General features: G+C 37.8%; 1 protein-coding gene across 3 annotated transcripts; it reads right to left on the bottom strand.

Annotated features, from left to right (window-relative positions):
* Positions 1-394: 394 nt before the first annotated feature.
* On the bottom strand, positions 395-7,966 carry LOC104110807 (uncharacterized membrane protein At1g16860-like). Of its 3 annotated transcripts, none has more exons than XM_009620358.4 (5): positions 7,686-7,966; positions 5,721-6,660; positions 1,293-1,448; positions 973-1,184; positions 395-788 (listed from the first exon to the last, which is right to left on the bottom strand). In XM_009620358.4, exons 2-5 carry the CDS (start codon positions 6,618-6,620, stop codon positions 596-598), a joined length of 1,461 nt encoding a protein of 486 aa, XP_009618653.1. In that variant the 5' UTR covers positions 6,621-6,660; positions 7,686-7,966; the 3' UTR covers positions 395-595. The 3 variants fall into 3 exon arrangements, with proteins under 3 accessions (XP_009618653.1, XP_009618652.1, XP_009618654.1); XM_009620357.4 differs by having other exon boundaries at positions 5,721-6,646; XM_009620359.4 differs by lacking the exon at positions 7,686-7,966 and adding an exon at positions 7,178-7,535 and having other exon boundaries at positions 5,721-6,646.
* Between the last annotated feature and the right edge of the window lie 6,150 nt (positions 7,967-14,116).

The following is a 14,116-nucleotide window of genomic DNA, read 5'->3' as shown; positions in this document are numbered from 1 at the left end:
TAGGCGTTTTTTTTTATAAAAATAAATTAAGATTTTAATATTATTTAAAGGGGCATTTAAGTAATTTAACTTTTAACTAAGGAGCTCATGTTTTTAATATAGTATAGATATAAAGTCCGTGTCTCAACCCCTAAAGAGCATCACTCTTTTTTGTTAATTGCATAAATTAACAGAATTTTCTTTTTTTAGTTAATTGATTATCAAATGAAACAAAGATCCATCCCAAGCTTTGCCAAGTTCCTATTGGAGGCTAGAGCATACATAAGTAACGTTTACTTTGTTTGTCTTTCACCCTAAAAAGAAATAAACAAACAAAAAGATAATGTTCACCTCTTTCTTCGAGTCTTTCCCACAGCTGATACATGGTATAGTATAGTAATACAAGTATAACCACTACGCCTCAAACATTTAATTTTCCATTGCTACAGCATTTAACCATTCCTTCATTACAATATTGTCTAATAAAAGTTAAAAACAAAAGCTAGTAACTATACAGGAAATTGAACACCAACTATTTTCAGACATCTCTCCACAATAAACATCTTAAAGTACCTAACATCACACATACCATCTTAAGTACGTTGAACATAACCTATCATACTGGTATAGCATCAACTTTTGACGCATCTTCACATCTTAACACAATGCCCTCAAGGCTAGCCGGAAATATACATTTCAGCCACTGGCAACCTGTTGTAAATGGCTCGGGAGGAGGGACTATCATAAGCACGTTCTCATTCCTTTGAACCACTCCAATCACGCTAACTGTACTTCCTTCTTTTATATACCTATATCAGTAAGACAGTAATATTAGCATTGAGATAATTCAACACATGGGTACACATTCACTTGACGTGTTCCGCAGATGTTGCCGAAAAATAAAAGAAATAAAAGTCATCAAGCTACATTGAATTCCAACTTTAGTGCCTCGGAGCAATAGGATTAAGCATAATGTACTAGCAATTTCCATACCCTTCCTTCAGTCGCATTATGCGATCATCACTTGAAAGATTTCTTTCTCTCAACCACCTGATAAATTCTGGAGATAACTCATTATTCAATGGATCCACGTCAACAACTATCGACTCGTCTACATAAGGAGTCACCTTTGCACCACAGCCACTCTTAACCAATGCTCTTAACCCTGACTGAAAATCAGAGATATAAAAATCGACTACATGCCTCTGCAAAACAGTATGGACAAAGAATACCAGTCAGCAAAGTAACAATTACAAGAATTTGATTGAATCTAAACAGGACACGAAGATTAGGAAATCTGCCTAGCGACTCACTTCTGAAGATCTGAGGCCCCATGTAAAACGACGGTGAGTAGGACCTGCAGCTTTTGAATCCCATCCTCGATACTCATATAAACTTGTAGATGTATAGACACACCTAGGAACTTTTTGAAAGGATGACTCAAGAGGCACGTTTCCACAAGTCACCACCTTCATGAAAATAGAGTGTTATAGTACGTATAGTTTGGACAGATGTCAATCAACAACTGGAAAAGAAAATGTTGAACAGAAGAATCTCAATGTTCATATGTTAAAACATCACTTCAGAAGAATCTCAATATTCATATGTTAAAACGTCATTTCGGGCTAAATAGCAATAATAGCTTTATCCCATAAAGAGACGACCAATATCCCGCAGTTCTATCCTAGCAACTTTCAATAATATAAGTGCCATCGCATAGTTGGCTACAAACTAGTAGCTAAGAAGAAGCTAACAAAGCACAGCTGCTAAAGAAGAGTTAGTTCCGCTTCTGGACACGAGAATAGTGCAACTACATCTCATTTCTACACCACGCACCAGACCTTAAGGATGATGTTCTATTCATCTGCTTATGAAAAGCATGCATGAGTGAGAAGGATGAACACTGCCATGCCTTTTTCTGATACAATTCAATCCTATCATTTCCATCACGCAAATGAGGACTTGAGCATCAATAATAATAGATCTAACTTTCACATAGCACCAATTAGTTGAATACAAAGACACCCAAAGAAAAGGAAATAGTCCCTTGACACTAAGCTCTTATCTTCCTATTCCAAACTTCGCAGCATCAAATAAATTGTCGGTAGGGAAGACAATTGGTTCAGTAGTTGCACCAATGACAACATTCAACAATCCATCAACTGTAACATAAAGTCAATCCTATGCATCTAATGATAGTCCAGAGATAGTGTTTCTTACTTAAATTGATACCTACAATTTTGTTTCCCTTACCTCTCCCTGGTATTTGGGATTCAAAAAAGGCAAGAACAACTCCTTCAAGACCAAAAGCCATTGAAAATTTTTATTAGTATGTTCCAAATATCATTAACTGCTAAGAAAACCCGACCACGACGCCATGAGCCCAACAGCATACCACCTGGTTGCACCAGTGAGCACCTTTCACCCATGTCCTTGCTAATAACCTTCACCACTAAGAAACACTCCACCTAGACACTCAGCCACAGTGCAGAAACAATTGGAGAAGCCATTATATCAGCCACCGAAATCACTGCAGCTGCCTGTCAGCAAACCATATGCAAATACCGAGTTAACTCCTTCCAGAAAAGAACTACCAAAAGTGCTGCCAACACCATCACACAACAACCATGTGCTACTTTTCATCTACTGCAGACTAACACCTAAGCCATCTACAAAGCATTACTAATAAAACCCATCTACACTTCCAAGATATAGTTCACCTAACTTCAACAGACCGCTGCTATTGCTGGCCATCATGTCCCTCAAAAAGGGGAGGAAGGAAATAATCAAATCTAGTTGCACCGGAGTAACAACCACTTTGATTTGACCATGAAGAAAAAGTATGTGGAGAGGTGAAAAAGGTGAAGTTACCTTTTGAAGAGCATATACCAAGTGTTATCTCTTATTTGTCAATAGATTTTCTTACCTAGTACCATATGAGTAACTAAACTGAAGAAGAGGTAGCCTAGTGGAAAGGATCCTTCATCTCCAACCTTCAGGTTGGTTGGAGTTTCAAGTCAACAAGGGAACAAAGTGGGAAAGGACCACGGTTGACTCCTTAGGGGGAGGTTTCGGGTGGATGGGGTTACCATATCAAAAAGAAAATTAACTAAATTGTACTGATTGAGGACATCTGCTGAAAACTTAGTAATAACACTTCAAAATAATTTAGATTGAGACGGGGAATTTCTAAGTGGTAGAAATCGATTTTCATCTTGAAAGATAAATATGAGTAAAAGTTTAGGAAAGAGATTTAAGAACAAAATCCATACATAAGGTAAGGTAATATACCGATCGAAAAAAAAAGGTAAGGTAATACAATATGATTGATAGCACAACTAAGTGATTAACTAAATAGAAAGACACATGTTTGTTGTAATATATTAAACTCTAAAAAGAGAGAGCGTCACAACATTCACATATTCACATATGGTCATGACATTAGGACCAAGACCACTATGAACTACAACTTTTATGCCTGAGTCCCAAACAAATTGGAATCGGCTATATGAATCATCACTGACAATAACAATTGTCCATTTAAACTCGTCTTAAGTTGACCACGGGGAACTACAACAAGGAAAAAAACAATTCTTAAAGCTTATTAGATATTAGAGACAAGTTCTAATGATAGACTTGTTACGTGCTAACTACTAAGATCACAACACCATATAAAGCCAAAAACATCTATAATCTTCAACCGACCACTAATATACACTTAACACATTAATCTTGTGTTTTTAAACGGGAAAGGCGTAAAAATGACAAGACTCTTCGGCACGATTTTTCGGAATGAAATGCACAATTTACAAAAAATAGAAAAAGTTCTTCAAATAAGCTGCAGCATGGCATCAGATTACACCTAAAATTACTAATTTTAGTATCCAGTAAACAATAACATCAATATTAATCCAGCAACCCAAATTAAACATCATTAACACATAATTTCAACAAGACTGCATAAAGAAATTCTCAATCACAAAATTGATCTTCAGCTTTCATTTAATCAACTACAAAAAGGAACTAATTTGCAGAAATCAATTTTATATTTAGTTGTAACAAATATATTCAATTTCATATTAAACTACCCAAGTAAATATACTAAGCAAGTAGAAGAGAGAAGCATAGAATAAGAAGAGCAGAAGAAGAGGACTTGCATACAAGAAGAAAGAATCATCATTTAACCCAGAAAAGGAAGTAAACCAAGAAAAGCAGATCAGTAGTAGAAGATAAATCATTACAAACTTGAGAACAAGAAGAGGGCGACAACAAAGAGAACACTTGAGCATACGTGGAAAGGAGTCTTAGTACCCAGTTAGTAAAAGGCCCTATGTTTTCTCCTCTTATTTTCTTTTTTTCTTCAATCTTTTGAAGTTACACTCAACTAATCAAATCCATCTTGCCTGAATCACTTAGCACATTATCATTTGAAGTGTACGCTTCTTCGAAGCACATCACTTTGTCCCCTCACTTCCCATTGCTCCATTGCCTTAATAGCAACAAAGCAATGGCTTCTAATAACACTGGTTAAGCCATAAAAGTACTGCATAAAATGATGGTATTTCATTTTACCCCATCAATTTTAAGATGAGGGATGAGATATCTTCTTAGACTTTCAATAGGGACAAAACGCCTCGCTGTTCATGCATTTTTGACTAGTTTGAGAATATTCTAATGAGGGTTGAACAAAAGGAAAAAAAAGTCCTCATCCAGAAAGGGGAATTAATACTTGATGAAACAAAAGGAAACTGACTTGACAAAGCACAACATTTATATACTGAATAAAAGAAAAACAAAAAAAAAGTTGGTTGTCCAGTGGAACATGTATTTCTTGGAAGAAAGACCCAAAGGATAAAAAATGATTATCAAAAAAACAATTATTTGTTTTATCTCGTAATTTCTACTTTGTAATATCAAATCAAGTATGCTTCAATCCATATTTAAACCAGAGAAATAGAAAGAACGAGAGGATTGGCAATTGCTATTCCTCTTTTTCGCAATTCGGTAGTTGGCTCCAATTACTTAAAGAAATTGCATTTGTGAATCTAAATAAAGTGGGCCGAGCTTTTTCGTTCTTTCTTTCTGTGTGTGACGATACAGAGGAGAAAACGGAATGCACTAATACGGGAGTAATTAGTTCCATTTGAAAAACCAACGCAAACGTAATGTTTATTTTCTCTCTCCCTAACAATAATGATAAATAGAGATCATTTTTTAAAAAGTTCAACAGTAAAATCAATTCATAAAAACTAGATGGTTTAGTATTACCATACATGACCTATTCTGTCACGTTAATTACTATCTGTTACGAAGATGCTTTAATCATTTTACTTAATCACTCATTAAAATATCCCCAAACTCAACAGAAAATGCATAGTGCGGGAGTGGACTATACCTATCCATAGTTTACGGGTATCTTATTCCCCTCTCAAAATTTTGAGGGGGTGAAGGGAAACAAACCTGAAATGATTGCCGGATCTTATTAACATAATTAAGATATGAACTAAAGGTATTTTTTATAACGCTAGCATTGTAGCTAAGATTTTTTTTTTATATCAGGTATAGCTAAGAATAGACATATACGACAAATGGATCCCTAATTGGCATAATATAAGCTTTAAAGGGAAAAGAAATTAAAAGAGCCCATGACCGACGATTCTAATTCTGAATCAAGCACCAGAACTGCACAAACTTCAAATGGTAACAAGTAAGATCTTATCATGTTATGGAAAAATACATACCCCAGAAACCTTGACATATTGGCCATTTTTGGCTGTTCTCAGTTCAGCATCTGGATAGCGGGAAATAAAACTAATTATAGCACTTCCACCACAGCAAGAGTTCCATACGAATAATGCAGCAACAATTCCAAAGAGAACCACAACAACGATCAGCAGAATAGCATTGTGCACCGCTCCAAGTATAAATCCCCCGGCAATAAAGCCCATCACAAATAACAAAATCATTGCCCACAGAATAGGTTTAGGGAAGCTCCTCTTAAAGGAATACACATCATTTTGACTGAGAGTTGTCACAGCCTGGCTGTTAACAACAGAAGGGCCATGAAACTTGGCTGACCCCATTGAGTCCAAAGGACCGGAGACCTTTCTTGGGGCCCCAGAGGAATTCAGAGGCCCAGAAGAAATAGGACCAGAAGTAATAAGACCTGTTGCAGGGAGAACCGGTGCTTGAGGACCTGAGTTTTGGCGGCCTGTTGGTGTCACTCCACCAGATTGAGGACCAGATGACTTTTTTATAGGCTCGCCATGCTTACTAAGGGGCCCAGAATTTGATTTCTTTGTAGAAACTGAACCAGGCACCCCTGAGGATGATATGGGACCTGAGGTTGAGTAGCTAGTCCTAGCAGCGGCATTAGGATTGATAGGTCCTGAATGTGATGCAGCACCTGTATATAATCCAGTCCTCGAAGTTGCACCTGTTATGGGTCCAGATTTCCTCGACTTGGAGCCATCCACAGGGATATCAAACATTTTCCCAAGCTCTCCTGACTTCTTTATGTCACCGCCAGTATAAGGCATGGGCGCGGAAGTCATTGTTGGTGTTCTTTCTTTTGGCTGCTCTGGCCGGCCTGACACGTAAAGGCCATTGCTGAGCTGGTGAGATGGGAATCTAGAACCCATCAAATCTTTTTCCCAACTGTACAAGTCTGGCACAGGCACGCTGAATTCACTTAGTTTATTAAATTTGCATTCTTAGTTTATTAAATTTGCATTCCGCATTCAGTACCACGCTATCAGATTAACTATTCTCAGCTTGTTCTAATAGTAACTTCACAAAAAATGCATTTAACAATAGTACGATGCTAGTAGCAAAAAAAAAAAAAGCGTATAACAATTACAGTGTGACGATAAACGGCACTTGATAAGCATATGACAACTACAATGTGATGATAAGGAGCAATTGATAAATTAATCTGGTCATAGTTTTGCCATCCAGTTTGCACTAAAAAGGATACAATAATTTGACAAGGAATATAAAGAGATTTTCACAAATAAAGTAGAAAAATCAAGCAGCGTGTTGAAATCTAAGAATCAGGATATAACATCTAAAAATTCATTTTTCCGTGCGTGTCATTATCTTTTTCTGTATTTTCCAGAGGATGCAAACATAGGAGGAGAGAAGCAATTGAAAAGAAGTATAAAAACTGCAAAAACTTGCAGGTAAGGTGGACCTTTACCAATTACCACCGACTACCATCACATGGAATATACAGTAGTAGACTCTAAGCAATATTGACACAAAATTCTTGCATTAGACGTCAAAATATTAATCAGAAAAATGCAAGGCTGTTCTCCACAATTGGATATCAACTTGTGGGGTCTGCAATGACTGTCTATTTTAAACCCCAACCTGGGAAAAAGGGGACAGATAGAAAAGCAGAAGACCGGAGGCAACAAAAGATCAAATAGGAAGCGAATTCAGCATAACAGATAGATATGGAGTGAGAAATACGAAAAAGGAAAAGAGATAAGAGTCAGCAAGAGCAACTGAGAAATGAAGTTATACAGTGAAGCATATAGTTGTTAAACAAGGGAAGAGAAAAATATGTGTGGGTGGGGGGTGGGAGGGGGCAGCAATCTAGCGATTTGGGTAGAGTAAGAAAAGAAGCAAAACTTGGGGGTTGGGATTTGTGAAAATGGAATATGGGAGGAAAGCAAAGAAAGAAAGAGAGCAGCTGTAGGTACCCTGAGAAATATGCAGAGAAAGAGAGAGAGGTGTATTTGCAGTCCGTACTAACTCAGCAATCCCATCACTGCTCACTGTCAGGGCATCACCATCTGCTTCCTTTGCTCTAACTTCAGCCGCAACAACTTGCTGCCCTTTAATTTGTCCCCTCTCTCGTCGGCAAATAGATTTTATTTTTACCGTCCTCAACTAATATTAATCATTTCAAATACACTACTCATTCTAACTACGGCGTACACCTAAAGTAAGGGAGTGCGTAACTCGGACGGGATGACTAATGGCTTACACCTACTGTAACACCAACATTGACCCCAGCCTTCTGCATTTCAACTCTTCCCCTATTTGTTTTTTTTATTACTACAATTCTTGGTCATTCGACAAAAAGTATAAGTTTTAACTACAAAATTTATTTTAGTAAACGTTTTGGAAAAAATAAAGTTCATTTATCACAGTTGGATGTATCACCCGTGTTCTGTTTAAAGGAATAATCAAGACAATTTATTTTAGTAAGCAATTTGGAAAAACAGTTCCTTTAACGCAGTTGAATATATCACCCGTGTTCTGTTTAAAGGAATAATAAAAAATTATTGATCTATTTTTCTATGTACGAGTGACCAATTTATTGAGGAGAATCATTAAAACCAATAGAACACTAAATGTTTCACGCAACTTAACCATACATGATATTTAGAAAGTATTGTTTTACCCAAAAATTGTATCTTGGTTCGAATAATCAAACTTATATTAATAAGGGTCAATCTTAGCTAATAATAATATCCTTAGATGAAGTTCTTAAAGAAGCAGTAAATATTACGTAGGTACGGTCGGACAGCGACGGTGACATACAATAGATATTCTAGAAATTAGAAGCAATAATGTAGCATTCAATATCAATGAATAGCAATAAATGACATTTAAGTAAATAGAATGAATGAGTCTCCCTAAAAAGAGCGGAATGAGTATATGTTCTCTCTGACAACAACGATGAATGATAGACAATTCCTTGAATATTTGAGTTATTCTCGGATCTAGTGAAAAAGTATAGATAAGAATCTCAGTGAAAAGGTGATGTTGTATCTTAGCAAAGAAGATTTGATTCTCTTTCTCAAGTCAAAGTGTGTTTTTTACGAATGAATATCACATGTCCCCTATTATTATATTTTTTTCTATTTATAGGGAACATGCTCTTAAGAAACCTTAATAGTACAAGTGCAAAGAATATTCATTAGAATATTCTCTTTAATATCTTATCTTAAAACTAGTTGTTATAAGTCTGTCAATGGTACTCGACCTCGGTCTCGACCCTTGCTGACGTCTCGACTTTGGTCCTTGATGACTGTTCGACTTCGGCCTTCGTTGACTCTTCAACTTCGGCCATTGTTGACTCTTGGGCCGTTTCGACAAGCGACAACTTAGGAACTTTTTCTCTAGTACTATCTTGACTTAAGTATTCTAAAGATAAATTTTGACTCATACAATTAACATTGTAAATTTATTTAAAACAAACGTCCATGAATTAAAAACATAACATGAGTTTAAAATGCAAATAAACATTACTGACACTTTGTTCTAGCAACACTAGTCACTTCCAAACAATTCTTAACATGGTTTAGAAGACAAGATATCATGAATATGATAATTACAATTAACAAGATATAACCGAAGGTACATTACCATTTAAATTTGAGTGTGATGAACGTGACCGACAAATGATTGCAAAGGACTATACACTTAGCTAGCGTTTGACAATAGATTTTTAAATTTGTTTTGAAAAATCTGATTTGGGTGAAGTTTGGTTTAAAGATAAAAATGTGTTTGGACATCAGTTTTCAAAATATATTTCTCAAATTTATTTTGGAAAAACATGAAACATGACTTATACCCACAAGTTCTAAAAACTATCACAAATACTCAACAGTACCATTATCAATAACATTCATTATATTATCGCAAACCATAGTCCTGAACATAAATAAATTTGATACAAAATTATTATTTTTATAATGAACTACATGATACACTATTAGGTGACCGAGAAGACGAAGCAACATTGTTACAAAATAATAAATGGTGGGCTCTTTTATAAAATACAAAAGTTTGGGGCAATTTTTAAAAAATATAATAGTAATATTTTGGCCCAAAACCAACTATTATTTGGAATTTGGGATTTTACCAAAATGTAAGCAAAATCTATAGTCAAACATGTGTTTGTCAAATAAATCCAAATTTATTTTGACAAAATCTATGACCAAACGGTCCTTAATGTTCAGAGGTTAAAAGAAATAAAAATATTCTGTATCACGTTAACTTTTCTCGTGAGTTAAAATTTTGCCATAGCATAATAATGATGACATTCGCACACTAACCATGGCAAAATTACCAAAAACAAAATACAAGTAAAATTAAAAATAAAAGAGAGAAACTATGAACGACGGACGAAAACAGCTCGTCCACCTGTATGGGTCAAAATTTGCCCCAAAATATTTAAGATAAGATGACATCAAAGGAAGAGTCCTCGAGTCGTCATTAGTCGAGGTCGACTAGGAAATAACGAGATTCATGGTCGAGATGTCAGCAATGATCGAGGTCGAGCACCGTTGACGAAGCTGTAACGGCTAGTTTTCGAAATAGAATATTCTAGTGGATATTTTCTACACTTGTACTATTAGGGTTTGTTAGGCTAATGTCTCATATAAATAGAGAAAAAACAATGGTGTAAAGGGGACATTCATTTTTTGATAAGAATAGGCTTTTGATAAAAGATTCTCTCTTTCTTACTAAGATACAAATACTGCATTTTCATCAGATTCTTGCTCATATTATTCCAAACTTTCTCATCAGATCCGAGAATAACTCGAACATTCTAGGATTTGTCTGTCACTCATCACTGTCAGGAGAGACAATCATCTAGTTTATCCTTTATTGGGTGCATCACTCCTCTATTTACTTAAATGTCATTTATTGTATTTATTGCTAGTTATCGACATGACACGTGGCCGCAAAAATACGACATGACACGTGGCCGCTTAAAGGAAGGACACGTGGAACGGAAGATAGGGATGGCCACCGAACATAGCTATTTCGCTTGTCATCGGAAAGAATAACGATCATAAAAGGAGTATTAACTGCTTTGCGTCCGGTAACATTTAATACAGAATATTTTGCAGCATTAAGGATGATGGCCCGTTACAAGGAATTTGGCATTTATGTCTAACGTTACATCTTCATCAATGGCCCTCATAATTGACATTAAAGAAGGGCATGATCCTAGGACCTCCTTTCCTAGACGTAGCTATAAATAGTGAGCTCTGTTATCATTGTAAGGACACGAATTTTCTGGCTAACTTACAGTACATTCTATATAGTATTTTAATACAATTTTACTTTCTCGCTTCTGATCTTATCATTGTTGTGCTCGGGAATCCTGTTCTCGGACTCATTAGCTCTGTCGTTCTATCTACATTCTAAGGCTAAGTATTTTATATTTCATCATTTATTTCATTACTTTTTGGATTAAATTAATTTACTTGTCTAGAAACCACGAACAAATTTAATTGTACTGTTTTTCGGATAAACAGTTTGGCACCCACCGTGGGGCCTAGACAGTCGTGCGATTAAATTGATCCTTGCCTCTTTTACTAACGTGATTGATTATTTTGTCTTAGCAAAAATCACAAAAGAAATGGTAGATAACGCTGTTAACGGCACACGCAACCCTGAGGGGAACAACCTCATTTCGAGGATTCAATCAGTGACACTCGCAATGAGAGGAACGACGCCACATCAGTACATGACAGGCGGTACCCTCTGCAGGTTCGGGAGGCAACTCCTGATGATGCTAATGAGGGGCATGTGGCGAATGCAGTAAGGGTCCTGCAAGAGCAACATGCAATCATTCTAGGTCATCTCACGCGGCAGGATCAGGTTATGACGGAACTGAAGCAGGCGCTATCGGGTGCCTCAAATAATGCAAACAAGCAAAATCCAGTTCCTCCTGATGTTCCCGCGAACCAAACAACGCCGAGAGTTGATAATAACACTCCTAGGGGCGAAGTTGGCTCCTACGGGGCTGAGGGGAGGGGATCCGGCCTCAACAACAAGAACGATCCGTTCAAGGATGAACTTTTGCGGTTCATGAAGGAAGTAAACGCCCGCATGGATCAAATCCCGAGTGCACCACCAGTACTAAAAGACCCAAATTCGAAGAAGTATATTCAATTACCGTATAAATCGAGTGCAGCCCCGAAATTAATCCCGAAGCGGTTCAAAATGCTCGTAGTACCAAAGTATGAAAGAACTTCTGATCCACAGGAGCACATTACCACCTACACAATAACAGTGAAAGGAAATGATTTAGCTCCTCACGAAATTGAGTCCGTGTTGCTGAATATATTTGGTGAGACTCTCACGAGGGGAGCTTTAACGTGGTATTCATTATTGCCCGAGCATTTCATAGGTTCCTTTGAGATGCTCACGGATTCTTTCATCAAAACTCATACCGGTGCCAGAAAGGTACAAGCCCGAAAGGCCGACATATTCAGGATCACGCAGGGAGAATCTGAATTATTACGAGAGTTCGTTACCCGATTCTAGAAGGAAAGGATATTACTACCGGTAGTCCTAGATGAATGGGCGGCTGAAGCGTTCACCAAAGGTTTAAATCCGAGAAGTTCGGACGCTTCCCGGAAGTTGAAGGAAAGTCTGATCGAGTTTCAAGCGACGACTTGGGGGGATGTCCACAACCGGTACGAGTCGAAAATAAGGATCGAAGACAATCAGGTTGGCTTTCCATTGTCGACCAAAGGACGGGAGAAGAATAGAGAAAAAATGAAAGATGATATTGACACGGATAGACGGACTTCGAGGGGCCGATTTTTGCCCTACGAGCGGACAGAAGGTCATGGCAGGAGCTTTCGGACAACAGACAAGTTCACCGTTGAAAGAAGGACCGATCGTGGCCGGAACACCAGATCACTACAGGATAGAGAAACCTCGGGGTATGGAGATTCTTCTTACCCAAAGTTATCGGAGTATAACTTCAACGTTAGTGTGGTGGAGTTGGTATCAGCCATGAGAAATATCAAAGAGTCACGATTCCCAAGACCTATGAAATCTAATCCCACCTAGAGGGATCCCAATTTATGGTGTGAATACCACGGCACTAACGGCCACCGGACTGGGGACTGATGACACCTCCGGGAAGAAGTGGCAACACTGTTAAAGAATGGTCACCTCAGAGAATTCTTGAGTGACCGAGCTAAAAACAGTTATGGTCGGAATAGGGGCAACGCGGAAACCTCGAAAGCAGGAAAAGAACCCCAACGCCAAACGATCAACATGATCTTTAGAGGAAATGAAATTAATGGGGTCACCTTTTCGGTAGCGAAGAATACAAAAGTATCGATAACTCATAATAAAAGGCTCCGGGAAGACGATATCACATTTACGGACGAAGATATAGACGGATTACTGCTACCGCCTAATGACGTACTGGTAATTTATTTAAATGTGTTAGATTTTAAAATTAAACATGTTTTAGTGGATCCAGGAAGTTCAGCCAATATCGTACAATGGAGAGTACTGGAGCAAGCTAAACTCACTGGAAGGATTATCCCAGCAACGAAACTCCTCGCCGGATTCAACCTCGCACGCGTGACAACCCGGGGAGAAATTTTGTTGCTCATGAATACTGAGGGAGTAATGAAGACAACTCTCTTCGAAGTGGTAGATGGAGACATGGGATATAACATCATCTTAGGAAGACCATGGTTGAACGAGATGAAAGTTGTGCCTTCAACATATCACCAATTGTTAACGTTTCCAACACCCGAGGGGATCAAACAGAAAAGGGGTGATCAACCGCCAGCAAGGGAGATGAATGCAATTTCGGTCTCCAGTAGCCAAGGAAAGGAATGGGCGGCATAGCAATTACTGGAACCGGCACCTGCCCCCGAACTAGATGAAGATAACCCGAGGATAGAAGAGTCGGAACAATATCAGGTACCGAGATATTTTCAAGTACCAGAAGATACGGATGCGACGAAGTCCACGGCAGAAGAACTGGAGCAGGTTGCGTTGTTCGAAGAATTCCTAGAAAGGAAATTCCATTTGGGAATAGGACTGCACCTAGAGCACAGGTCTGCTTTTATTGAATTCCTTAAAATTAATGCAGATTATTTTGCATGGTCATACGAGGATATGATAGGAATCCCGACGGAGATAGCCGTATACAAGTTAAGCTTGGATCCCAACATGCCTCCGGTAAGGCAAAAGAAGCGCCTTATTGCTGAAACAAGGAATAAATTCGTCAAAGAAGAGGTAACCTGTTTGCTTAAGATTGGTTCGATCCGAGAGGTAAGATATCTGGACTGACTAGCCAATGTAGTAGTAGTTCCTAAGAAAAATAATAAACTTCGCATGTGCGTCGATT

The sequence above is a fragment of the Nicotiana tomentosiformis genome, unplaced genomic scaffold (assembly GCF_000390325.3).
Source record: "Nicotiana tomentosiformis unplaced genomic scaffold, ASM39032v3 Un00008, whole genome shotgun sequence".
NCBI lineage: Eukaryota > Viridiplantae > Streptophyta > Magnoliopsida > Solanales > Solanaceae > Nicotiana > Nicotiana tomentosiformis.
Note: the sequence above shows the minus strand (reverse complement) of the source record. Positions and strands in the feature narration are given on the sequence as shown.

Coding starts and splice junctions, on each gene's coding strand:
- LOC104110807 (XM_009620358.4), bottom strand. CDS start 6,620: ATGGGTTCTAGATTCCCATCTCACCAGCTCAGCAATGGCCTTTACGTG. Junction 1,185..1,292: donor GGGGCCTCAGATCTTCAGAA/GTGAGTCGCTAG, acceptor ACTGTTTTGCAG/AGGCATGTAGTCGATTTTTA. Junction 789..972: donor ATAATGCGACTGAAGGAAGG/GTATGGAAATTG, acceptor TTACTGATATAG/GTATATAAAAGAAGGAAGTA.